Genomic DNA, 27583 nt, shown 5'->3' with positions numbered 1-27583 from the left:
CCCCCCATCCCCAAAACCTGGACCCACTCCAAAATAGTCTCCATCCCAAAACCACTAAAAGACAGCCTCAAAGTAGAATCATACCGTCCAATCTCATTAATAAACCAAGACTACAAGATATTCACATCAATCTTGGCCAACCGCCTAAAAATCTTCCTACACAAGTTAATAGCCCCAGACCAGACTGGTTTTGTCCCTGGCCGCAATATAACAGACCCCATCAGGAAACTACTGAACCTGATCGAACACAGCAAGGCAACCAAACTCCCATTGACAATTATGTCCCTAGACATCCTCAAAGCCTTTGATTGCTTGGAGTGGAAATACATATTAGCAGTACTAACTAACATGAAATTTGGCCCCAACTTCCTACAAATCCTCAAACAAATATACTCCCAAGCCTCAGCAAAATGCAGAACTAACAATATGGATTCTAATACTATAGCTATCCAAAGAGGCACGAAACAAGGATGCCCACTGTCTCCCTTCTTATTTATCCTGGCTCTGGAACCCTTAGCAATCCGCATCCGAGCAGCCACAGACATCAAGGGAGTGGAAATAAAAGGCAGAACCTATAAATTAGGGCTCTTTGCAGATGACCTAATGGTCACAACACCAGACCCCATAAGCACAGCAACCTCCCTAATCAGAGAACTCAACACATTTGCAATGGTGTCGGGCCTACAGGTAAATTTTACAAAGTCAGAAGCAATGTGCTTCAACACCCCTCCTCACACCCAAAAAGAACTCACGAAGGTCACCAAAATAAAACTTTGCCACACCAAGTTCAGATACCTAGGGGTACAAATAACCAGAAACCTCAATAAACTGTACCTCCACAACTACAAGCCCCTGTGGCAACAAATTAACAAAGACCTAAAGAGATGGAATAACACGAATTTCACTCTCTCAGACAAAATAGCCATGATCAAAATGATCACACTCCCAAAACTAACCTACCTATTCCAAACCCTCCCAATCTGGATCCCCTCAACCCAACTTCGCAGTTGGCAGAGAAAACTACACTCTTTCATCTTCTCACATAAAAAACCAAGAATAAGCCCCAAATACCTGCACCTCCCCACCTCAGAAGGAGGATGGGGAATCCCCAACATAGAAGCATATTACAATGCCAACCAAATACGCCATATAATCCCATATATACTAGAAGATGAGACAAAACAATGGGTACACCTAGAGAGGGATACAATTGAAAACACCTGCACCACAACATACCCACTCCTCCCAAACAAACTAAAGAAAATTCCCACAACACTTAACAGGTACACACAGACCATGCTCAAAGCATGGAAAACACAAATAGGCAAACTATCCCCAACCCCATCCCCACTAATCCCCCTGGCGTACCACCCATTATTCTACCATGCAGCACAAAACCTCCAGACAAAAACCTGGCGAACCAAAGGCTTATATCGCCTAATAGACTTTTATAAAAATAACAAACCCTTGTCAACACAAGAAATACAAGACAAACTAGAAGACACCCAAATGACCTGGTTAACACAACACCAACTACATGCCTTCTTAAACAACCCAACAGTAAAATCAGCAGCAACTAGGCCCCTGACAACCTTCGAAAACCTCCTCCTAACAACAAAGGGAAATGGTAAAGGGACGGTATCCTCAATATACAAAATACTACTCCAAAATCCCGCAAATCCCCTAGACACAATCAAAAAACAATGGGAGAATGACATAGGCTATGAGATTAACCCCACTCAATGGACCAGAATGTGGTCTAAACCCCCCTTTAAATCCATATCAACAAAAAGAAAAGAACTCACACTGAAACTCACCTACAGGTGGTACTTAACACCAAGGAAACTAGCGCTAATACACCCAGGAACCTCACCAAAATGCTGGAGAGGGTGCACCTCCTCAGGCACATACCTCCACATGTGGTGGGAGTGTCCCAAAATTCAACTATTCTGGACAACAGCCATACAAGAAATATGTAAAATAACTAAGCAAGTAATAGACATCACCCCAGAATTGGCCCTACTAAACATCTTCCAAGACAACAATGCCCATTTACACCACAAAGAACTTATAACCCACCTGCTCTCAGCAACCAGAAACATCATAACCAGACACTGGAGAGACCTGTCAGGAGTAAGCATGGACCAATGGTACCAAATAGTATGGGAAACAGCCCTACTAGAAAAATTAACTAATAAACTGAAACTGACACGGGGACAAACAGAAGAAGACGCCTTCACCCCGGTATGGCTCCCCTTTATCACATACACAGCCCAACAGGACAATGACAATAATCCACCAACAGCATACAAATCAATATGGCTAACCTGATCCAAAACACCCACCCACCTCACTCACACATGAAAGATCACCACAGCCAATCACAAGCAAACAATCACACCCTAAGCCAACCCCAACCTCTCTCACCACCAAAGGAACACAAGTGAACAACACAAGCAACGCTGACACCAAACTCTACATACATTAAACATAATAGAAACACCGCCACCCGACCCCACCCCCATCCATCCTCCCTCTCCCCACCCCCCCTTTCTTTTTTCTTTCTGTTTTCTTCTCCCCCTAATGCCTCAACAAATGAAACGGATTTGTAAAAACGTTACATGGAAGAAGAAGAAAAAAATACGAGGCACTACACTTCTGTAAAACAAGAAAATCCTTAATAAAAATATTTAAAAAAAAAAAAAAAACTTTTTAAAACCCACATGTTCACTAATAATGCCATTTAGTGGAACACATAGTTAGCCCCTTAACTACGAAGCCAGAATGATGCTGCAGCAGACACATAGGGCTGCTACAGAAAACAGCAGCTTCATGCCTCTTGCTCATCTTTCTCAAGTAACACTAAGATCTCTCAACATTCAACAATAATTCATCAGACGGTTGAGTTTCTTTACCCCTCCTGCTCCACTTCACTGGCTGCCATCTGCAGGTTTAGAGAACCTTGCATCACTATTATGTCATATCACACATACAGCATCCCCTTAGATCAGGGGCCAAGCTTTCTAGGTTCATGGTTAAACTGAGATCCAAAAGAATTAAACTGAGCCTTGAAAAGCACATAGAGCTGAAAGAGGAAGTGGGAAAGGGTGTCTCTCTTCCAACTTCCTCCTTCAGCTCTGTACATTTCAAGGGGTAAAAACAGCACCCTCGCCATCTTACAACTGAGGGAGCAGTGAGTGGGGACTGGGGGTCGGCTCAGAGGTTTCAAGGGCACCAGGAGAAGACCTCAAAGATGCCACTATGCCTATGGGCACCATGTTACCACCCCCTGTCCCAGATATAAGAAGACTGGGGACAATCTAGCTGTAATTTAAGAGTACCACCAGGGAAAAATAAAGTTATTTGCACCATAGCAGAACCCTGTGTGCAGCAACCAAAAGATAAATAAATAGCGGTATGAAAAACAAAAGCCAGTGCTCAAGGAGCTTAGCACTGAACTAAGTGGAAGGAATGCTGCAAGATCTGAGTTTCCACACTGGCTCTTTCATATTACCCACTACCACACCTACTCTGCAGAACCTAGGCCAAGATAACAACCTCGTTCTCCCTTACATCTAGAAAGGATTGAGATGTTATCAAGTCATAGCATTACAAAACAAACTGAACTTAAGAAAAAACAAGTCCACAATGCTGCTTAGATTTGGTGAATCTAAATTTAGGTCTGGTTACAAGTAAGAAGGCAGGACTCCACATTCATTTACGGACTCATTGTTAAAACCGTGTTAATGGAAGACAATCTTACTCAGCTATGAGTGATCACCAAAGAAGAATAAGCCTTTCAAATGAGCAAATGTAGGCATGCCTAATTCTGCAAAGGCTTGCATTCTACACTGGATTTTTTTTTTCAAAACCAAAAATGGGGGAGTCTAATCTGGGACTGGGATCTTGAAGAAAAGAAGGCATGACTTTCAGGCTACTACGAGACCCCTTTTTAGATGTTTCTTTCATAACCGAATCCTGTCGTAAAACTCAAGCACAGCAATAGACTAGCAGTGGGCTCTTATGCAAAGTTTACTCAGAAGATTCACTGTGTTCAATAAGGCCATGTGTGCATTTATGTGGGGAAAACCAGAGAACTCATTGAAACATGCCTCCACTGTAAACATAAGCGGGGACTGTGTTGTAGAGAAGGCAGGCCTGAAAGCAAGTTTTGCTGAAGAGTGTATCCCATCTGATATCAATGAAACAAATAACTGCCCTCTGTGGGCAGCCTTGTATAGTAGGGAAGTTTTTAATGTCTTACTGTGTTTTAATTTCTGGAAGCCACCCAGAATGGCTGGGGTAACCCAGTCAGAAAGGCGGCTTATAAAGTAGTAGTAGTAGTAGTAGTGAATTCATTTTGCCATAGCGACCTGCAAGTATTCTCCCTCACATGGGACTCCACCCATTTCCACTGCTTACTCTTGACAAAGCAGGCTCTTATGTATCAAAAGTGCCATCTGAAATAAAACTTGGGTATGTTGCCATGGGCTTTTGCTTTAGTCGTGAGGTAACTTTACAACCCATAGGTCACGCAACCCGTGGCAGGGCAGTTACCCCGAATTACCTGCTTGTACACAAGGCCTTAGAGCGCCTAGCAAGGCAACGCCGCGCACCTTCCCCTCAGAAGCCAGTGCAACCGGGGGTGGGTGGTGGTGGGCGACTTACTTTCTCATATATATAACTCGGGCTGCAAGTTCTGGTGGGCCTGAAGGCCGTGCCGCCCGAAGCTCACCTGAGGCAGCGGCGGCGGCGCTGCTTTACCTAGAGACTATTGACGACGCCTTTCTTTTTTTGGCGTGCAGATTGCGGTTCCGCCCAGGGAGGCGGCGGCGGCGGCGGCGCTGTCTCCGCCCAGGCAGCCATGGAAATTGGCTGTATCCGTTGCAGTATCCCTAGGCCGCGGCCGGCGTCGCTGTGGGCCCGCCGGGGGAAGCGGGCAGCTCCCTTCTTGGAGCCGAGCGAGAGCGGCATATTCGGCGCGGACGGAGCGTGCGCCAGCCTCTCGTCGCTTGCTCGGCCCAGGCGGTGAGCTTCGGCCGCCGACCCCGCCTCCGTGCCTCGCAGCAGCACAGCCGCGGCAGCCGCAGCTGCCCGAGAGGCGGGCAGACGAGCAGGAAGGCGCGCTGAGGTGTGTGCAACAGCAGCAGCAGCAGGAGCCGCCGCCTCCCCAGAGCCGGGCATGGCCGACAGCGCCAGCGAGAGCGACACGGACGGCGCGGGGGGCAGCGGCGGCGGTCCGGGGGTGTCTCTGCCCGGCTGCCCGGCGGGGCCTGGCTCCTCGGGGGGCAGCAAAGCGGGCGGCATCGTGATCTCGCCGTTTCGGCTGGAGGAGCTGACGAACCGCCTGGCGTCGCTGCAGCAGGAGAACAAGGTGCTCAAGATCGAGCTGGAGACCTACAAGCTCAAGTGCAAAGCGCTGCAGGAGGAGAACCGCGACCTACGCAAGGCCAGCGTCACCATCGTGAGTGCGGGAGGGCCGGGCAGGGCGTTGCGGGAGCAAGCGGGTCTCGACCCCCTTGGCCTTCCCCCCATGCGGGGCACCCTCGCTCCGTCCTCAGCGAGGCCCGCCGCTCGCCTCTTCACCTGGGAGTTGGTGGAGGGGAGGCGCCGGCGGGGCCCGCCTCAGGTGGGGCTTGGGAGGGCCTCGCCTTGGGAGGGTTCCGGGTGGGAGCGCTGGCGAGGCGCCGGGTGGAGGCCCAGCTGGGAGGGCGCCGGGCTTTCCCGCGCCTCCGTCCCCTTTTCTCGCCTGCGCGCTTTTCCCCCACGCGCGAGCTGCTGCTTTTCGCCACCTTCGCCCTGGCAGACAGCTCGATCCTGCGCCTACTCCGAAGTAGGTCTGCCGAGTTGAGTGCGCGCAGGATTGCATCTCGGAATCTGAGCCGGGCCTTCTCGGTATTGGGTCATGGGCAGCAGCCACGCCAATGGGCCCCTGGTGGCAGCCGTCTTTATTTTCGTTTTGCTCGCCACATGTTTTGGAGAGGGAATAGGCTCCCTTCTTCTCTGCTCCGCCTGCTGCCGCCATGCACGTCTATTGCACACAGTTGTTGTGTCGTCGTCGCCGCCTTCTGTTGGAATGGCAGGGTTGTGATTTTTTGTATTCGCACCTGAGCGGAAGGATGGCGTTGGAGATGGTGGCTGCCCGAAGCGTGGTTCGGAATGAACAGGGTGCCCCATGTAAGTTGTAGCATTAGAATCTCAGATATATAAGCTAAGTGCCAAAAGGCTCCTTAAACCAGGGTTGCCATCACCAAAACGGATAGCCCTAGTTGCCGTTTTGGGGCCAGGTAGTCCTAAAGCCAAATTTCTCAATATGGCTTTTTGGTTGCTGAAATTCATTCTGATTATGCGGATAAAATGTAACGGGTAGAACTCGTGTGTGAAAGGAGTCAAGATCCAAGGATTCCCAGGCATGCAGCTCCAGATGATGGAGACATCAAAATGCACCTGACGAATTTTGAATGCTGGCAAGTTGGTGAGAGCAATGAAAAGCAAGGAAGGCATTATGTGTGGGTACAGCGAGGAATAGAAGTGTGGAGCTAGATGGATGGTGGACTTCAGATATTGCACACCTTTATACATGATCTTTCTATAGTATTTATAAATTGCTTTTCTGTGCTTTGGACTAGATGCCCATTGGGCTAGATGTCCTTTCTATTACTCTATTCTGTACCCCCTTTTTTCTTCCAAGGAGCTCTAAGTGGTATACAAGCAACTCCCATTTGCACAGGCATTGTGTTCTAGGTCATTGGCATGTCAGTGGTCACACATAAACCCATTCTGCCCCCCTCCAGGCCTGAAAGCTGCATGTATGTTGGCCATCAGTTGGACATGTGCAAAATGGTCGCCACCTGTATATGGTTCTCTCACCCCAATCCCCACAACAACCATGTGAGGTAGATTAGAGTGAGAGGCAGTGAGTGAGTAGCCCAATGCCACCTGGTGAGCTTCATGGCCACAGTGGGGATTTGAACCCTGGTCTTCTGGGTCCCAGAATGACATTCTAACCACTCATCCACAGTGGCTCATTTTATATAGCAAAGCCAGATCTAGGGTGACTCAGAAAAACAGGGCATAGAGCAGTCACAAAACATACAAGTGGGATCAAGTTTTATTCTTTATTCTCTCTCGGATCACTGAATGGTTGCCATTGACTTGTAATATGGGGGGAAATAAAATGCTGCACTGAGAGGAAAGCCATGGCAAAAAAAGATGCCATATGGTACTGCATAGGTCTGCTATGTACTTACATTCTGTGGCAGAATTGCTGGAACCACCTTCATTGGTTTTGTGTGAGGTTGCAGTCAAAAGTCTAGTTACTGTGTTGCCAAAGCCCTGTTCAAACCTAACATTTGAATGCTTCCATTGAGTCACATCAGTCCTGTTATTGCTGCGCAAATGGTTCATTGGATCCAACAATGACATTACATTGGGGCAATGCTAGATATGGTTTTCCTTTCTCTAATTAAAGAGAATCAAACCTATTTGTGTGGGACCAAATATATAATGTCTAAATCAGAATGGGCACTTTCAGAGATTTGAAGTAGAATTGCCTGTCTAAAATGGCTTTGGTTCTTGGAAAGAAATTAATCAGTCTTAGCAAAATTCCATGGTTTATGGTAGATTCAGGATTATAGCCTCTGTAAGCAGAGTTGCTTCAGAGATCATGAAAATTAGCCGTTGCCTTTCTTTTGAAATTTGACTTTGTATGTAGTTTGTACGGTGTGCCAAGGTGAAAACTGTACTTGAGTGCCTCCAGGTGACATCTTAACGGGATTTTAGTTGTCCAAAATAGTTTGACAAATAGGCTGCTATGATGTTTATTTTACATTACTAAGCACAGTCCTGATGAAGACGCATGGGAGCTGACACAACACAAGTCCTGGTGCAAGGCTGGGCTTTTAATATGCAGGGCTTCAATAATGAATATTAGGTACTGTGGCAAAATACACTAGCTTAGTTTTGTGAGCATCTATAAGTCAAGCCAAATATATACTAAACACAATATCTGTTGTCTATTGTAGACACAAGCTGTTCACAAACATATTGTGTGACATTGACAATAGTGGTATGTTCTAAGGGACCAGACTACATTGGGGAACCAGTTATGTAGCATAACTGGTCTAGTTCATTGTGGAATAGACATTCCTAGGCAATCACTGACTTTCATCAGCTAGGTAAAATACTGTCTCTTTAGTTGAAGTTGCTGATAAGTTTGCTTTATTCAGTTCTTAAGTTTGAATACTTATTTGAGAACTGACTATCATACTGGAACATTTCACTCGTTTTGAATCTATTCTGATAATAGAAAACCTTTGGCTTAAGGGTTTACTCTAAAGCATAGTAGTAGCATTCTACATGGCTCTGAAATTTTGAAAACTTGGTGAGTTTGTCTTTTTGACACCCAGCTTATCCTATAAATCAAGAGGCAGTCTTGTGGAATCTATAGAAGTTTGGCTTCCTGTGTATTTCTTGTTGCACTTTTGTTTACAAAGTGCTGTGAAAGTGACCACATTTAATTGAGTTAATGAATGCTTATTTGTCTGGATAGCCCTTTCAAAATAAATGATAACAGCTTGATAAGTGTCTTGATAAGTATCTTGATGATGATACGCATTAACTTCCACAGGATGCTGAATTAAATCTCCTTTTTTCCTAACAGAGAAAGTCTTCCAATCTATGACTTCTCAAGTTTGATATTAACTGGTATGTTCATTCAAATAGTTTGTGTTTAATGAGGCTGGATTGGGTCACCTGATCTGGATTCACATGGGGGAAAAGAGTAATAAGCAAGTGATAAAGACTCATTTCTTCACTTGCTTTTATCATGATGAAACAAGTCTCTTTATATGTTGTGGATATACTTGGGATAATTTAAAGTTCAGTATTGGTACATACTATGTTAGGAGGCAGAAACCTCTGGGGAAAATGCCAGAATTATTTGCAATGTGACTAGAGGAGCTTATTGATGCTGATTTCAGTGAATGGCCTCAGATGCAAATCTTCACATTAAAGATGTGTACTTTATGTAAACTAAGGCCTTAGATGTGTGCAAGTTCAAAGGGGTTATCTTGATAATAAACTATTACAATTGGCAATACTTTCTTTAAGAGTCTAAATATTGCATTCACCAGAGGTTTATATATAAATGGTTTTATATGTAATACAGAAATACAGAAGTACAGATAGTTCTGAAAAGCTTACTGAAGAATATAGAAGGATACAGCATTTCTATAGCAAGTTGTTGGCAGTCAACCTTTTAATAGCTTTCAAAAATATCTGTAAAATGAACACTTAAATAGTTTTTTATTGTCTTGCAAGGGCTGTTTAGATACTGAAAATCAAGCTAGATACATAATGGGCAACATGAAAAGTAGTGTTAAATCAGTTGTGCGTCACAACTGAAGTGTTAATGTGCAAGCAGTAAAGGATTGAGTGAATGCATAAAAAAGAATAGGATGTTAATATAAGAACTACTTTATACAGTACCATTTTTAGCTGTCAGTACCGTTGGGGCTTAGAGATGCTTCCTCTTTCAGTACAGCTTTTTTCTGTTTGTTTTTGGTGTTTTAAGATTTCAGGCAATGTTTTAAAAATGTAGTTGTGTATAGTTCACATTTCTTTTTGCTGTAAGATTTGAACATAATTATGAAACCAGTGGAATTTATTTGTTAATGTGAAAAGAGCTGAAACTTTTTAAATGTTTGTTAAGCAGAAACGAATATTTCACTAACTTTTAGTGCTAAAGTCAAAACAAAAAAAAATCCTTCCAGTAGCACCTTAAAGACCAACTAAGTTAGTTCTTGGTATGAGCTTTCGTGTGCTTGCACACAAAAGCTCATACCAAGAACTAACTTAGTTGGTCTTTAAGGTGCTACTGGAAGGATTTTTTTTGTTTTGACTATGGCAGACCAACACGGCTACCTATCTGTAACTGGAATTTTAGTGCTAAAGATGGCTTCCACTATTAAGTATTCAGATGTATCCAGTAATGTAGAGGAGAATAGTTTTTTAAAAAAATAATATTTGAAATTTGATAGTAGAAGAGAGTTGCCCAAACTTCTGAAAGCTGAGGCAGTCCCCCCCTATCCCGCAATTAAAACTGATGGTGTTCTTCTCTTGTTTACATAACTAAAAACAAAGCTCTTTGGATGTGTAAGAACTATCTGCCCTCCGAGGAGCTTTACCCCTGTGTTTCTGAGTTGCTGCTCTGAGTGTGCCTCCTCTGAGGGTAGTTCTGCTGTCTCTCTCTCTGTGGGGTGATTTAATGATCAAATTGCATCAAATGCTGAGGCTGCTTTGGGAGGCTCTAAGGACAAACAGTGGATCTTACTGACATGCAGGTGGCAGTCTCCTCTGTAGGTGGATCCTTTTTGCTTGTGAGAGGTTACTTTTGATTGCATCTTAGCTGTTCTCTTGCGGCTCACTGGTGTGCCCAAATAGCAGAAATTTATGGGGGTAGCTGTGCTGGATTTAGGAGGGGAGCTTGAATTTAGGATGGGTACACATTACCTCTGTTGCTTATATACTGTAGGATAGGTAGATCAGAATCCATTGTTGTTGTTGTTGTTAGTTCACCTTCTCCGCACTGCCAGGATGAGTAGCATCTCATTGTGCATTGGATTCCAAGGATGATATCATCAATATACAGTGGGAAATTTTACTGCATGTATCAAGTGTTGGAGCCCAAGTTAAAAATTATTATTTATTTGTATGATGTGTTAACAGTGTACTTAGTGTTTTTAAAAGTCCAAAGATGCCTTAAAATTTATAGTGCATTGATCTGTTTCTTACTGGAAATAGAAATAGTGACCACAGCAAAGAACCACTCATCCATACTTGTTTCTTGAATTGCACCCTCTCAAAACACATTCCTCCACCCTCACACCAATTCTACATGGCAAACCTGTTTTAAAGAGGAAGTTTTAAAAAGTACCGTAGCTTGTGCTGTGGCAATGCGGGTGAGGTAACTATCTAATCACTTTTTTAAAGAAAACCCACCAAGTTAGTACAAGCATTTGGGTGTGCCACAGTAGTTCTTTGGACTTCAGCCCATTTGTGTCATTTTTTTTTGGATTATTTAATATTGATGTGGAATAAGATTTCCCTTAAAGTTACCAATGATATTTTGACATAGCTTTATACACATAAACATAGTATTAAACAAAGACAATTTCAACTTACTCTGCAGAGGGAGCAGTGACTACGCCAACTTTTGCTGGGCAAGTGGGGTGTGTGAGTACACAGTGATGCACCTTTAATTATTTTTATTTAATTGCCAATCTATTCTGTACATCCTAGAGACCAAAAATTCATTTACTATCTAGCACTTCCACAGTTTTCCTTTGTAATAGGAAGCAAAATTCTGCATAAGGTCCTTTCTACCTTTTGGGATTGTCACATCTATTTATGCAGATTTCTGGTGATGAGTCAATAAAAGTACAGAAGGCTCCTGCAGGTGAGATACCCAGAACTAGGACAGTACTGTTGATACTGACTGGACAAAGAGTTGTAAAACGTCTTTGCGGTCAGAGGTGTGCAGTACAGCAATGGAAAATAATCTAAAATGGCAAGTCCTGGCAAGAAGTTGGAATATTTGCTTAGTTTTTGGTTTGTGTTAACGATGACAACTCGGACCTTAAAGCAAAGCTGTTATTAAACTAGGTTCTTGGTGGAAATCAATAATATGGCATTCTGATGTTTAGTTTCATTTTCTTTATTATTATTTTCTTTAGACTCCCTGACTAGATTTCTTATGCAGGATGTTAGTTTTGATCCTCCTGCATAGGAGTATGTACATGTATAGTTCTTGCTTCCTCCTAATAAGTGTTACACTAAGATGCTTACTTCTTCAAGATTTTTTGCTTTCTGAGAAAGGAGGCCTACAGTTGTCTCTTGAGAGTGTGGCAGAAGAGATGGATATGAATGTTAAGGCACTCCATCTTTTTCTTAGTTAATGAAACTGGCAACTCTTTGGGCAGCTCATCCTAAGTACACTCCGTGATGAAACTGTTAAACATTTTTGGTTTTGCATGTTCCGGTGAAACAGCCAAAGCTCGGCATAACCATTTCTAGCTGCAGAAGAGATTTGAGACTCTGGTGACAAGTTGGAATCCTGGAGTACTCTCAGACTATGAATCTTCTCCTTCAACCCCTCGCAGAAGAGTTTGCTTCCCTAATTCCTGGACTTGGGAGGCATCCACCCACAGAACCTCCATCTTGTCAGCTTTCAGCCTGTTTAATTGGCCCCGATCCAGCCCATTACTGCTTCCAGACACAAGTTCAACACCTGCATAGCACCTCCAGATTGAGATAAAATGGAGAGCTAAAACTGAGTGCCAGCGGCATAAAGATTCTGTGCTCCCAACTCCACATATGATGGCACCCAACTATTTCATATAGATGTTGAATAACATATAAAACAGAATGGATCTTTGTGAAGACCCCAAGCTGAAAAGCTATGGAGCCAAGTAACTTTCTCTAGTTGCTCTGAAATAATAGCAACTTTCGGCAAATTGAGGGACGTACAGTAGTTAAATCTTTTTCCCCCTCTTCATTGACATTTTTTCCTTTTCCTTCTCCTTCTCTCTCTTTGTTGTTGTTGTTGTTGTTGTTGTTGTTGTTGTTGCTCATTCAAATTTGTCCTGTTAGACAAAAAAAGCAAAGGTAGCCTTCTTTCCCTTTCTGTTTTATGATACTGTATTGCTGACTGCACGGCATTATATTCTGACTGCATGGCATTATTTTAGTAATTGTATACTCCATCCATAGAGCAAAACAGAGTAGAATTTCAGAGAGAACCTGGAAGAATGCCAAAGTGTAAGGGGTGGGAGTGACTCAACAGAACAGTTAAACAAATATGGTAATTTGTAACTGTGTTCTTATTTATACTTCCCACATGTAGTGGAACTATAACTTCTCTCTGCTTGCTGCTAGACATAGGACAGAAATGTTAATTATTAAAGCTGATGAATATCTTGCAACTTAAGAGTGAAGATTGTGCATATCTTACCTGTAATTATGCATATTCTATAGCCTTCTAAGTTGAATTGAAACTTGCTTCTTTTCTCTGGGAAACTGAAAAGAACAGCCATGCTTGGACTATGTTAGGCAAGGCAAAAGGTATGTGGCAAAGTTCAAATGATCCAGTTAATTGAAAGTGTCAGTATAGTCAAGTCACAAAGGGAAAGAATCTTTAATAAAATGGAATCATTTTTATATATGAAGAGATCACCACAGGAGGGGAGACATGAGAGGGGAGAAATGAAAATATTCCAAGGCTACACTCCAAAGAGTCTATTTAGGTGCACCACAGGGCTTCTGTGTTTTTCTCCATCTCCCTTGGCTGCCAGTCCATTACTCAGACCAAATCAAAGCTTTGGTATTAACCTTAAAGTCCTGAACAGCTTTAGGCCAAGTTACCTGAAGGATTGTTTCCTCTTAGACACAAGTTTCTGGATCCTAAGATCATCTTCAGAGACCCTTCTCTTGGTGCCCACACCAGATCAGATGCTGTGGCAATGGTAGCTACCCAGGAGGGACATTTTTTGGTGGTGGTGCTCTGGTTGTGGAATGCCCTTCCCAGAGATGCGTGCCTGTTACCCACATCATGGTTGTTTTGCCGTGCTTTTTAAGTATTTAGAATCTTCTGGTGCTTTTTAATGCTGTTTTTATATAGTTGCAGATTGTGGCTATAATTTTTATTGTGATTATATGTTTTGCCTTGTATTAATTTTTGTATGGCTTTTAAATTTTCTTGTTCGCCACCCAGAGAATTATTGGATGGGCAATTGAGAAGTATACAATGTTTAAAACAGAGAAATAAATCTTCCATGTCATATCACAAACTGTTTTCAAAACTTGCCTACAATGGAGCTGGGGTGCACTTGTGAAACCAGGCAGGGCACACAGGGTTACTAAACCTGTGAAAGTGATTCCCCCCCCCCCTTCCAAACCAGGAGCTATGGCTAATTATGGTTTATCCAAACAAGCCAGGATCAGAAATGGTGGTTTGATCTTGGCTTGTTTGGACAAACCATAGCAAAAGCTAATCAGACTTTAACCTCTTTAAAATGGAACCAAATGCTTCCCATGTTTTTCTCGCCACCATGCTAAAGAATCGGGAGGGAGTGCACAAGCACAAGCCTCATTCATACAGAACTATGATTTAGTGCTGTGTCGAGAGGCAACCTTATGTAATTCACAGTTTGTAAAAATTAAATGCAGGCAGGCAGCATTGCAAAGCGAGGCAAATGCATCTACAAAGCTAGTAAGGAAAACCAGTGTTGCTCCAGCAGCTTCATTGAAGGCTTCAAATCAGTATGAATTTCTTCCATTGGAAAAATACAAGGTAATAAATACATCACATGATTTGGCTTTAGACATCAGACACCCAAAATGAAGCATTGTGAAAAGGAAATGATAGATACTACTTTTGCGACTTCACAAACAATTTTTTCTAAGCACAGAATGTTCAAAGTTTATTCCGATGGATAGCACGACCAATTTGCTAGAATCAAGTTGCAAGTTTCTCCAACTTGTTTGCACACCCTATTTTTCTGTATTTTGTAATACAAATTAGCTCCAGTTTCAACCAGTGGCTGCCAGCTATTCTGCCAAACCTGCTGTTTCAAGTATGAGTGTGCACTATTCTAGAGCACACTTGGGTCATCTACGGTTGCATGCACCAGTGTAGTTTTTCCTGTTCCCTACTGAAGCAAGGAGGGGACGCAGGTGGCGCTGTGGGTTAAAGCCTCAGCGCCTAGGACTTGCCGATCGACAGGTCGGCGGTTCGAATCCCTGCGGCGGGGTGCGCTCCCGCTGCTCGGTCCCAGCGCCTGCCAACCTAGCAGTTCGAAAGCACCTCCGGGTGCAAGTAGATAAATAGGGACCGCTTACCAGCGGGAAGGTAAACGGCGTTTCCGTGTGCGGCTCTGGCTCGCCAGAGCAGCGATGTCACGCTGGCCACGTGACCCGGAAGTGTCTCCGGACAGCGCTGGCCCCTGGCCTCTTGAGTGAGATGGGCGCACAACCCCAGAGTCTGGCAAGACTGGCCCGTACGGGCAGGGGTACCTTTACCTTTACCTTACTGAAGCAAGGAGCTCTGAGCAGTACAGTGAAGGAGAGGTAACCTCTGTTGGTTATCTAACTATACCACACAGCCAGTCACACAGGTCCTCTTTCTCTTTTCTAAGCACGCTACAACTCCTCTCTCCGTTTTCCATTTGTGTCACTGTTCTGCATTATAAAGGCATAATTTTCTCCAAAAAGCACAACTTTCTTCATCTTGTTTTTCCAGTTGTGCATGTTTTGTACTTCCTTAAGAAGCTTAGTATAGTCAATATTTATAGGACCAGCTCCTTATAAGAGGAAAGAGTGTTGAAAGCTCATGGTACTGATCTGCTTATTTACAAATGTGCACATACAAATTGATAAAACACACAAACATACTCAGTTAGAGTCACAGTTGCTGTCCCCTTTGCCTCTAGAATTATCGCAATCAGCCAGCCAGCCAGCCAGCTCTAGGCTGCTTCTGTTCTGCAAACTTTGTGAAAAGAAGAAGAAAACAATGGTGCCAAACTAAAACTGGATTGAGTTCTCACCAGAGCAGTATGAGTCACATCAATGCCTGGAACAACCTAATGATCCATTAATGCCATGTTCAAAGCTCACCAAGCACAGGGTGGATGTCATAGTAGGCCAGCAAACTTTACAACCCAGTAATAATTTTTGAAACCGCATTTTATATTCCCACTGCCACAAGACATACACAGGCTATAATCTGAAAACGAAAAACTGCAGTTAGGTGAATATGGAAGCGGCTCCTTCCGTTCTCCCCCTTGGCATCTGTGCCAAGCACCATAGTCTGATAGATTTGTGTGTGGCATTAATTGGGATTTTAAAAATTACTTTATTCCAAAGCCTGAGGTCTGATTTGAAACAAGATTAAAATATTGTAAACCTACATACATCTGCAGCTGAAATCTTAACACCCCCTCCAAAAAGAGCCAGTTGAAAAGCTATAAAATAATTTCTATGATATGGGTGATTATTTGATTTTGTTTTAAGTCCTTTTTTAGCTGTATCTTGCATGGTACAATAAATGTGGATTTGGAGGGCATTTTCTGCTTTTGTCTCCTCAGTGGTTCCCATTTTGCATATTGAGATTGGGAGAGAACTGATATCCAAAACCATTTTATCATTTTCGTCTCGAAATGGTAATGTGTCATATGTGTCAGTAAACAAGTCTTCTCTTTTTTATATATATATATATAAAAATAGCAACATGGCGCCAGTGGCAGGCAAAGCTTCATTGCCTTTCTACTGCCTCAGGCCAAGTAGCATTGCAAATTATGTTTGGCGGTTCAGTAAACCAGTCCAATTGAAGTTTGTATGAAACTGTAGGTAGAGACATTTTTTATTAATATATTTTATTAGGGTTTTTTTTTAAAAAAATTACAAAATAACAAAAGCCAGCAAGGGAGAAAAACATGAGTTGGAAGGATGGTGTCTAGATCAGTAGCAAAATATCCATGAATGGGTGCCTGTCCATAACCATGTGGGTAAGGGTGTAAAAGTAATAAGTTCAGTTTATATGTTGAATGCTGTAAGGCTAAGTGGCTAACCTGGGGCATTCACATTTTATTGGACCATAATTCCAATCATCCCTGACTACTGGCTACAGTTTTTAAGCATAAGAAACAGATTGTTCCATTAACATAATGATAACAGTTGCACAAGTAATCATGGGTTGTGAATTACCAGTGGCAACAACAATGGATCTCATAAGCTTTGCCTGAGCAGCCAATGCACACTCACCACCACATGGGTAGTGCCCACAAAATGGTTACATGATGCATATAATTGCTGTTATTCCATGCAGTTGTGTCAACCACAATGATGGCATCTGCCTCTTGGTGTCATCTGTGGTGAGCCCTACCACTTCCGAGCCTGCCTTTCTTGACATCCCTAGCAAGCTATCTAGACTCAGTCTGTGGTTTGATTGACTATAGTCCTAGGTCTACTAGGAAGATAATGTCTTTTGGGATGTTCACACCCTCATGGGTTGTTGAGCTTCTATCTGCTGTGTATTTTGGAAAGTGGTTTGTCTGTCCATCTGTCCTATATAGGTTTGACTATCTCTTGAGATATCATTGTCAGACTTAGTAGAATAGTTCCCAAGGTGCGGGCAGTGGTCTTCGTTGCCATTTGGATGCCGGACAGCATTTTGAATCATTATGTGAGTCTGCAACCACACTTTGGCATGGCTGTTTCCATTTTCTGGGCTAGGTTCAGCTGCCTCTTGTGAGATACTGTTGCCAAACTTGGCACAAAATTTCCTGAAGTGAAGGTGGGGGTCTTATCTGCCATTTATCTGCACTGAGCACCACTTTGAATCAAGATGAAAGAAGAAGAAGAAGAAGAAGAAGAAGAAGAAGAAGAAGAAGAAGAAGAAGAATTTTATTTACGGCCATAGGCCCATACAGGTAAAAACGACACATAAATAACAACTTGTACACGTGGGGAAAACAGCCGCTAAAACACCACTATAACAGTAAAATACTATAAGATAGAATGGCATACTACGCCTTAGTTAGCTTGTAGTGCTCCTTGGCGTCGCTTTTGGGTAAGGACAGCGACCAGGAACCTTGCCACTTTCAGGGTCGTATGAGTATCCTTATCCTGCAAGATTTGGGCAAGGTGGAATTTTGGTGGGGTACCCTCTAGTTTCTGTATGATTGATCCCAACAAATTTGCCCGTGGCACATTGAACAGGGGGCAAGTGAACATAATGTGCTGGAGCGACTCCGGTGTCTCCTTATCACATTCGCACATGGCGGGGGCTTGGCCCTTTGAGAATCTATGTCTCAGGACGTTGGAGGGAAAAACATTGAACCTCGCTTTGGTGAAGGCCAGTCTATGGGCAACAGTCGAAAGGGAGGAGAGGTATGATGGAACGCAGTAGGTTAAAGTGATACCAATGATCTGAGGCGAACAAACACCTCCCCCCAGCATATAATTTCGCTGTAGATCGATGTCATCCAGTCTTTGGCGGATCAGTCTTTGAGCAGTAATTTGGTCTAGTTTTAGGGAATCTGAAGGAGAGATTCCATAACTCAGGAGTTTGGCATGAATTCTACTAGTCCAAAGGCTAGAGAATTCATCTCGCCATAAGCATTGGACAAGGTAGTGGTTTGGTAATCTATGCCACAAGGATAGCCAATAATTGAAGACTTGCTTCCACAGGCAAGTTTCTAAGGATGCGATCTTCAATTCCAGTCGCATGGCTGCGTTGCTTACGCACAGGGGGAGCATTAGGAGCCGACGTAGGAATTGATTTTGCAGTGTCTCGAGAGGAGCAAGATCTGTCATCACAGCCCAAAGCGGGGCAGCATAAGCAAGCACGGCAACCACTTTTGCCTTGAACACCTTTAGGGCCGAGGGAACATGCAAAGCTCCATCCAAAAAAAAGAATCGGAGCGCATATGACAGAGTTTTGGCCATGTTAAGTAGGTGTTGAATTTGAGCTTTCCACCCCAAATTGTATTGAAAAATAACTCCTAGGTATTGAAATTTTAGAACTTGCTCTATTTTTGCTCCACCAAGCTTCCATTCGTATAATCTCCGGCTTCTGGAGAAAATCAGAATCTTGGATTTAACATGGTTGATGGTTAATTGGTTGAGTTGACAATACTTGACAAAGATCTTCAAAGCTCTGGTTAGTCCAACACGTGTATAAGATAGAATTACCGCATCGTCAGCATATAAAAGGAGTGGGCAGCGGTAGTCCGCTAGTCTAGGCCCGTGTGTACTTAGAGAAGAGTTAACTAGGGGTGCTCGCATGTCACTGATGAATAGGTTGAAAAGACAGGGAGCCAATATACATCCTTGGCGCACTCCCTTGTTTATTGGTATCGAATTTGTGAGGTCGCCCGCAGGAGTAAGTCTCACTCTGGCAAGGGTATCTTCGTGGAGCTGACTTATAAGCCATAAGAGTCTTCTATCAATGCCCTGTTTCGCAAGTTTCTCCCATAGGATATTTCTAGGAACGCTGTCAAAGGCTGCCTTTAGGTCTAAGAAGGCAGCACAGAAGTAGCCCCGGGGAGGAGAGGAGTACTTCCGTGCAAGATGATAAAGAACTATCGCATGATCGGTTGTAGAGCGTTTAGTTCTGAACCCTGCTTGTTCGTGGCCAATCTGATTAGTCTCATCTACCCATCGCAATAGTTTAGTCAGCAAAAAGCTGGCATAAATTTTCCCTATGATCGAAAGGAGGCTGATGTTACGGTAGTTTTCCGGCTCCGTTGGAAAACCTTTTTTATGAATTGGTACTATAATGGCCTCCTTCCATATTTTGGGGATGAGGCCAGAAGCGTTGATTGCATCGAAGGTTTTGGCCAAGATACCAGCCCACCATTTTGGGTGTAGTTTAATGGCTTCGGCAGGGATCAGATCGGGCCCTGGGGCTTTACCCGGTTTCAGCTGAGCTATTAGCTTGGCTATTTCGTCAGGATCGGTGGGAGGCCAAATAGGTAAGTGGGTAAACAGATGCGTCAGGTGGTCAGAGGGAGCATCCGCCTGTGAGAAGCATTTCTTCAGGAACAATTCCCATGTCGGTGCAGGGATGACTGCCTTTGGGTATTTCCTCACCCTTCTATTGATCAAAGACCAGAATTCCCTGGATCTGTGTGATTTTGAAGCAGTAATCAAAGCCTGCCAGCGATTGTGTTGCCACTCATGTTTGGCCATTTTCTGTGTGCGTTTGTAAACTAGCTTGGCTTGTGCATAACTAGCTGGCAGAGTAGATGCACCGGAGGTCTTATATACATTATATATAGCACGAAGGCGCTGTCTTGCTTGTTTGCACTGAGAGTTATACCAGGGGGCACCGTGAGAGAACAAAACATTGCTTTGACGTGACTTCACCCGATTTTTGGCATGAGCCCAAACTCACAAATTACACTATCCATTTGAAAATCACAATCTTTTTGGTTTTCAAAAAGCACGACATATAAGCAGCCAATGTCACCTTATTATTATTTTATTATAAAACTTCTCTGGCTTTTACATCACGTGTTTAGAACATATGTAGGCGCCATTAGGTCACCAGTGTCCATGCCTCGTTTTGATTTATTATAATAAAGAGATATCTCAAGCTCGAAATTCTGTTTATGTGTTGGAGAATGGTGACTCACTGTCCTTCATTTGTTTAGTACATATCTTGGCAATGTCAAATAGCCTTGAAAACAAAACAAAAAATGCTACTTCTATATTTTTAGGCAAGGATTTTTTCTTTCTGCAGTGTAAAGCAGAAATGCCCCCCCCTCTTCACAATTTGCAGGGGGGAGGTTTGGAAAAATAATGTTATTGTAATGTGACAGAAAAAGCTGTTGTTACTTGTTCTCATTTGCAGTGATATTCAACCTCAGAAACTTGAATTCAAGGTTTTGCTTTCCTCTGTTTGCCAATTTAAATGTTTTTAGAAAATGAGAAATTTACTTCTTGTGAAAGAAAGAGAAGAAGCTAAGCTTGGATTTCACAACTAGCCAGTCACCTAATGGATTTTTATTTCATTTCTCCTACCCTCTAAAAATAGAACTCCCTTTTCTGTTCACTACTGTCGGTGTTGGAGAGGGGCGCGGGTGGCGCTGTGGTCTAAACCACTGAGCCTAGGGCTTGCCAATCGGAAGGTTGGCCGTTTGAATCCCCGCGACAGGGTGAGCTCCCGTTGCTTGGTCCCAGCTCCTGCCAACCGAGCAGTTCGAAAGGACATCAAAGTGCAAGTAGAATCATAAATAGAAATGATTCAAAATATTTTGCTAGAATATCAATAAACCATGGGGGCTGTGAACACATGTAGATTGGTGGCACAGTCCTATCCAATTATACTTGGAAATAAGCCCATCTCTGTTATATGAATGTGCATAGAATTGCAGCCATAATCTTATACTTCGTCTTTTTGCTGGCCTGGGGTCACTGCACATTTTGCAACAACCCCACTCTTGTGCTTGCTGCTGTTGTTGAATAGTGAATTACTAATTGCCCTGTTTCTTTTTATATATCCTTTGTTGAATTTCCTGCTCTGAGAAAATGTGTGAATAACTGTTAAGTATTGCTAAGTGAGACCAAGTATTTAGGTGTTCTATTGGATTACTAAAGGTTTTTGTCTTGTCTTATTTGCAGTAGCATTCACATTACATTTTGAACTTCAGTATTTTTTCTCTCTCCAGAAACCTTTGTGCAGTGTTGTGTCAGTTTCTCAGATAGGGAACCGGTATGAATCAGATGGTGGATCTTCCCCAAGAGCACACATAAATCCTGCAGTAGACTGGAAGCACAAATGAAAGCTGAAGTCTCTAGAGGCCCAATCCAGTTCTGTAAACACAAAGCAAACCTTCCCCTTGCTCTTTCTGAGCTCTTTGTATCCTAATGCAAGTGTTACTGCTTCAGGCTGTGAAAATTTGCAATTGTGTTTAAAACATGCACACTGGGGCCTTTATTTCTAATGTAATTTCTGAAATTTCATTATGTACTGTAGAAGTTGACTATACATAGAAAACAGGTATTCCTTATTAATATGTTTCACTTGTTGTTTCTCCTTGCTTTTTTTGAGCCAGCTGCTGATAAATGTGGACCAAAGATTTGATGTTTTACACACCTGTAATTTACACAATCTTGGCACCTGTATCGTGTGTGGTGTGTGTCCTGTATAAAGGTGATGAAGGGTCTCTGACTCCTCAAGTAGTCAAGAGACCCACTGTCACTTCATCACATCCCCCAGTCCTTTTATATGCATGGCTTTATTGTCTATTAAAATCACCTTTACTCTCCTAAGGGCTTGCATTTTGTGATGGCTAAAAATATTTGCACTCTGGTTTGGTCATTGCACAGCATTGGCTAAAACTTGTGCGTACAGATCTGCTTTGCTTTTTATAGGAAAGCCCACTGTCTATTTGGGAACTTAAGAAAACAAACAAAGCTGACCACACCCAGGAATCTATTAAATGTATGCATAACTCGCTTGGGTTAGTTTATATAGCCCAATCACCATCAGTCCACACAGAGCTAGGCACTGTTTGTCCATTGGTGCAGCAATGTGTGCATTACTTCTTGCTGTTCTGTGGCTCTCTGGATAAGCACTTGGGTAATGTGGGTTTTATGGGTAGCGCTGCTGTTTCGCATCTCTTTGAATCTGATGAAAGTGGGGGCAGAGCAACTGCATTTTTCTCTTGGTGCCCAGTGCCTTTATAGGCTAAGTGGCAAAAGGAAGGACTGAGCAGAGAAACATTTAGGGTACAATCCAGTTCATTGCTGGTGACTGGATCATTTCATCTTGTGGTTTCTGGTTTTATTTTTTTAAAAACAAAACAAAACAGCAGACATGTTTCTCTTACAGCAAGCAAGGGCGGAGCAAGAAGAGGAATTTATCAGTAATACTCTGTTTAAGAAGATTCAAGCTTTGCAGAAGGAGAAGGAGACACTTGCAGTGAACTATGAAAAAGAGGAAGAATTTCTCACTAATGAGCTTTCAAGGAAGCTGATGCAGGTATGTAATGTTTCAGCCTGACTTTTCAGACCCAAAAAACCCACCAGATGATTCAGCTGAGGCACTATTACGAAAGTCATAGCTTCAAAAATTGTGGGTGGTATTCAACTAAATAATTGCACTTGTGTAAGACATTGGCACAACAGGACATCTCCCCTTCCCTCTGTGTATGTCCTGAACCATCGCCAGATCTGCTCCTGAGAGTTGAAGGAACATCCAGAACATATTTAGGGGGCATGTGGGGGGAGAAAGGTGCAGACTGTTCCATTGCACAAGGAGAAATCCTTGTAAAGATGGAAATGGAGGACATTGAATAAAACCCTGTAGTTTGAAATCTTTAAAACCCAGTACTGTAGTTTGAAATCTTTAAAACCCAGTACTGTAGTTTGAAATCTTTAAATGGGAAATGATATGTAACTGAGAAAGACCTCTTAGGTAAGTAAGCATGGGATTGGGCTATAAACTAATAAATTAGCTTAGTTGTGCATGTTTAGCCAGAAGTAAGTCTCACCAAGTTCAGTAGTGCTTACTAGAGAATAAATATGCATAGGATAGCAACTTAACTTTGGAATTTGAGGAGGGTATGGAATAATAGGGTCAGTGAGGGATATGGCCTGGGTAGGGACATGGCTTAGGGGGTGACAAGGACTACATAGAGGCACAAAAACCACATACACCAACCCCCACAAGCCTGAAGTTCCCCAGCCCTGGCTTAAAATCACCATAAACCAGTCTCTAAAGCCAGCATGTGATGGCAAAGATGAAATGAACACATGGGCACAATCTTGTTCTCAGCTAAATCAACCATGGTTTAAGCTGGAATTGTTATATCTGAACTGACCCACATGTTCCATCTTTGACTCTATCGTGAAAGAGAATACATGTGAGCTAGGGATGTTGCATGTTCTGAACGTTGTGTTCTTGTACCATTTCCTTCGGTGTTTTTGCTTTAAAGCATTAAAGATTAAACTCCTTTCCTCCCAGGCATAAGAACAGCCCCAAAGCATTTTGTTCTCAAGATGGCAAATCAGTTGCCTGGGGACATGAGACCGATAGCCTCCTCCCTTTTGCCACTATGAAAATTGCTGTGAGGAATTCTGGAATTCTAAGCTACAGGATTCCTGAACCTGTAAACACAGAACCCTCATTTTGCAGTGCTGCAAATTGTGCCGTTTTCGCATTAACTTGCTTAATTTACAGCATCTCAGAAGTTTTTTGAAATCTTTCTCAAGGTGGTGGTCTCTTCGTGTCCTACTCTTCATGGCATGATCACTCAAGCAGATTTCCAATGTCCCTGATTGCTACTACAGTGGTACCTCGGGTTAAGTACTTAATTCGTTCCGGAGGTCTGTACTTAACCTGAAACTGTTCTTAACCTGAAGCACCACTTTAGCTGCTGCTGCCGCGCCGCCGGAGCACGATTTCTGTTCTCATCCTGAAGCAAAGTTCTTAACCTGAAGCACTATTTCTGGGTTAGCGGAGTCTGTAACCTGAAGCGTATGTAACCTGAAGCGTATGTAACCCGAGGTACCACTGTACATCATTCCATTGCAAAAACAGTTAACAAAGCAGCTATCTCATAACGCCTGCACACATGCATTGTTAAACTTTTGCCTTTCAGTGTGTAGGGACTTAGACTTGTGTATTCAAAGAGGCATCTGGAAAAAGCTTCCAGAAGGATTTTTTCAGCACACTGTAAATACAAAAGCTAACAGCCAGTGTGAGAGCTATAGATCCCCTGTTAGCAGCTTGGCAAGAATTCCCCACATCAGCATGATTTGCTTTGTTGTAAGAAACACACTGATGTATCAGCTTTTCAGTTTTAGTATAGGAAGGTATTGATTTTAAATACTCTTCAAACCTGACAGCTTAATTTAAAAGTAAAGTATGCTTTCACATGCAAGAGGAACATTTACTTAGACCCACCTCCAGTGAGAACATATTTTTTACACTAGCATGTCATGACACACTATGCTAGCCTGGGCTGTAAAATGCCTGGATGTTGCTTTTAGTAATACTGTGTACTTATTTATTGGCCGTGTAAAGGCACTTTGTTCAATTAGGTTTATGTAGCACAGTAATTGGTTCCATAGATAATACGCGGCAGAAGCACAGTGAGGGGGGAAATACCCTATTAGCAGACATCTTGGAATAGACTGTACTTGTCAGAAGAAAAGCTTTTAGAGAGAGACTGATGATGTAGAGCAAAATTTTAATAGACCCCTGCCTGTTTGGTTAGGTATTCAGTGGGTCAGAGTGGATTGGTTAGATGTTTCTCTGTGCTCTTAAAAGTTGTTGAGTTACAAGAGAGCTGAAGTCCCATTCTTCCCAGACTGCAAAAAGTTAGCTAACTTTTGTGTCCTTAACATTATGTAGAAGCTGTTCCAGTTCAGCTGATCGTTTGAGGCTTCATAAACTATTGAGTGCTGGGGAATAGATTCTGGTGCTGAGCGCACTTCCATTACCCTCTCCTTCCTCCTGTCGCACACCAGCTTTAATTGTTGCTTTCCTAACATTATACTATCCCTTCAGCAATCCCTTCAACAAATACATTGCTATATTTAGTGCCTTGTCACTTACCCCAATTCTTCGGAGCCCCAACAAAAATTTCCTATTATTTATAATGATGAAGCTATCCTTTCAAAATGCAATACAATGTTATTTGCTTTTATTTCTTAACTATAATTTAAAGATCCTTAATGTTTCACATTTTAGGAACAGTCTCTTATTGAATTTCAGAGTCTTCTTGTTTTTAAGCCGTATAAATTAAATGATGCTCATAAGTGCTTTGTAGCTCTTCAAATGCTTATGTCTTGGGTTTCAATATCTCTTCCAATCACAGCTACAGCATGAAAAGGCTGAACTTGAGCAGCATTTAGAACAGGAACAGGAATTCCAAGTGAACAAATTGATGAAGAAAATTAAAAAACTGGAAAATGATACCATTTCAAAGCAGCTAACTCTGGAGCAGGTAAACGCTATATTACCTATATTTAGGTTTGTCATATGTCAGGAAATTTCCTGAGATGTCCTGGTTTTCGGGTGTAAAAACGGTGTCGGGGGGGAGGGGGTTGTCGAATCAGCAAAATGTCAGGGAAAACCCAGATGTATGGCAACATGATGGAAAAAGCAGCAGAAACAGCTCCAAAAGCTTAAAATCACTATTTTGGGAGGAGCTCAACAATATGGGTTTGTTCCCCAAAAAAGCTCAGCAACTTTGTGGGTGTCAGGAATTTTACTTTTTGAAATATAGCAACCCTACCCATATTCTATTGCACTTGTGCCGGTGAATTCTTTGAGGCTGACTGAGCTCTGGTAAAAATGTTGGGCATTAAACACTTTTGTGTTGCGTCCCATCAAATAGTAATAAACAGGGACAATAAGAAGAATCTCTCATACATCTTATTGCATCAAGGTTAATAGAAGTAAAAAAAATGGCCTCTAGGTGGCAGTTGTTGCCTAATTCAAGTGCAATTGTTTATCTTCCAATGATTTGCTGGTTTACTGTAGGTTTTTAGGATGAGTTAAGATCTTCCTGTCTACCCTGCCTTTTATTGTCTTCAATATCCATTACAGATATAGCGTTACTGGAGTTCAGGGGCGTCGACTTATAAAAAATATTGGGGGGGCCCATACCGGGGTCCTGCCCCGGGAAGTTTTCTAAATTTTAGATGAAAATTAGTGAGTTTTAAAGTTTTTAAAAAGTATTTTAGATTCATATGATCAACATTAGAACCCCGAAAACTCGACTCTCTATAACTCCACACTCCAGGAAACTCGACAAGCCTGAAACACTTTTTGGCTTTGAAAAAAAAAAAAAACATAAACACGCACGGTATTTTCGTAAAAAGCTAATTTAATTTACAGTAACAATTATGCTTATAGACTATTACAGAGCAGTGAATATATAGCTCTGAAAAGACTGAAATGATATTTAAATAAATCCTAAACTATCATTAAAAGAATAAAACATAAAATATTGCTGTCGCACAGTAATAGCACTTTGATTAATAAGTGAAATAGCTAATTTAAGCTTACTTTGAATAAGGCTGAGGGTTCATTAAATAAAAATAATATCTCAAAGTTAATGCTTTAATACAGTTAATAAAGTTAATACAGTATGCCTAATACTGTATGTAAATACTGTAATACTGTATGTAAATAACGGGCTTTAATTGGGTCTTACACCCTAAAAATATTTAAGTATTTGAAAATAACTAATACAGTACTATAGTAATATAGAAATACAGTACTAAACTAGTACTAATATTTCGAAACTGAAAATTTAACATTCTGTATGTATTTAATTCTCTATTTTATAAAGATTTTTAATATCTGACAGTGAGTTTGGAGTAGCCCAATGCAAAAATCCTGAGGATCCATGTGGATCCGTGCTTTGTAACCACGTTTTTGCACCACTGTGACCCTAGGCAACAGTGGGTGCGTGATTTTTTTGGTGCAAGATGTAGCCATGAACATGCTATGTGATCTGATGGTGAATTTGGGGTGACCCAATGCAAAAATCCTGAGGATCCATGTGGATCCGTGCTTTGTAACCACGTTTTTGCACCATTGTGGCCCCAGGCCACAGTGGGTGCGTGATTTTTTTGGTGCAGGCTGTAGCCATGGACATGCTATGTTATCTGATGGTGAATTTGGGGTGACCCAGTGCAAAGATCCTGTGGATCCATGCTTTGTAACCACGTTTTTGCACCATTGCAGCCCCAGGCAACAGTGGGTGCGTGATTTTTTTGGTACAGACTGTAGCCATGGACATGTAATGTGATCTGATGGTGAATTTGGAGTGACCCAATGCAAAAATCCTGAGGATCCATGTGGATCCGTGCTTTGTCACCACGTTTTAAATGGGGAGGGAAGGAAAAACACAGAAGGGATAAGAAGCACAAGAGGGGTGTGCGGAGAAGCAGCTGGCTAAGAATGCAGGGGAGGAGTTTAACGGGGTGGGGGGGAGGAAAGGAAGGCAAAAGTCCCCCCCCCCAAGCCAGCCCTCTCTCTCTCTCTCTCTCCCACCTGCGA

General features: G+C 42.4%; 2 protein-coding genes and 1 long non-coding RNA gene across 14 annotated transcripts in view; 1 reads left to right on the top strand and 2 right to left on the bottom strand.

Moving 5' to 3' along the window:
- LOC310845383 (uncharacterized protein) overlaps nt 1-8469 on the bottom strand; it is a 124555-nt gene extending 116086 nt beyond the window's left edge. For 9 of the 12 annotated variants that reach the window (XR_014564651.1, XR_014564652.1, XM_083740513.1 and 6 more), the window contains exon 1: nt 5587-8469. Coding sequence is in view for 7 of the 12 variants with exons in the window: in XM_083740513.1 (XP_083596639.1) it covers nt 5587-6025 (439 nt within the window). In the remaining 5 variants the exon portion in view is untranslated. Of the gene's footprint in view, nt 1-4668; nt 4806-5586 lie in introns of those variants that run through there. The other 3 variants (XR_014564653.1, XR_014564654.1, XR_014564655.1) reach the window with 1 other exon arrangement.
- CCDC6 (coiled-coil domain containing 6) overlaps nt 5183-27583 on the top strand; it is a gene marked incomplete at its 5' end in the record, with an annotated part of 38971 nt that continues 16570 nt past the window's right edge. Inside the window, 3 exons of the mRNA XM_083740481.1 lie at nt 5183-5464; nt 22397-22546; nt 25389-25517. Of these exons, the coding sequence (XP_083596607.1) occupies nt 5183-5464; nt 22397-22546; nt 25389-25517 (561 nt within the window). The remainder of the gene's footprint in view (nt 5465-22396; nt 22547-25388; nt 25518-27583) is intronic.
- LOC310845500 lies at nt 13945-16001 on the bottom strand. The gene is made up of 2 exons (XR_014564811.1): nt 15079-16001; nt 13945-14701 (listed from the first exon to the last, which is right to left on the bottom strand). It is a non-coding gene; the product is annotated as an uncharacterized lncRNA (long non-coding RNA).

The sequence above is a fragment of the Podarcis gaigeae genome (genome assembly GCF_964106915.1).
Source record: "Podarcis gaigeae genome assembly, chromosome: 5".
NCBI classification, from domain to species: domain Eukaryota; kingdom Metazoa; phylum Chordata; class Lepidosauria; order Squamata; family Lacertidae; genus Podarcis; species Podarcis gaigeae.
Note: the sequence above shows the minus strand (reverse complement) of the source record. Positions and strands in the feature narration are given on the sequence as shown.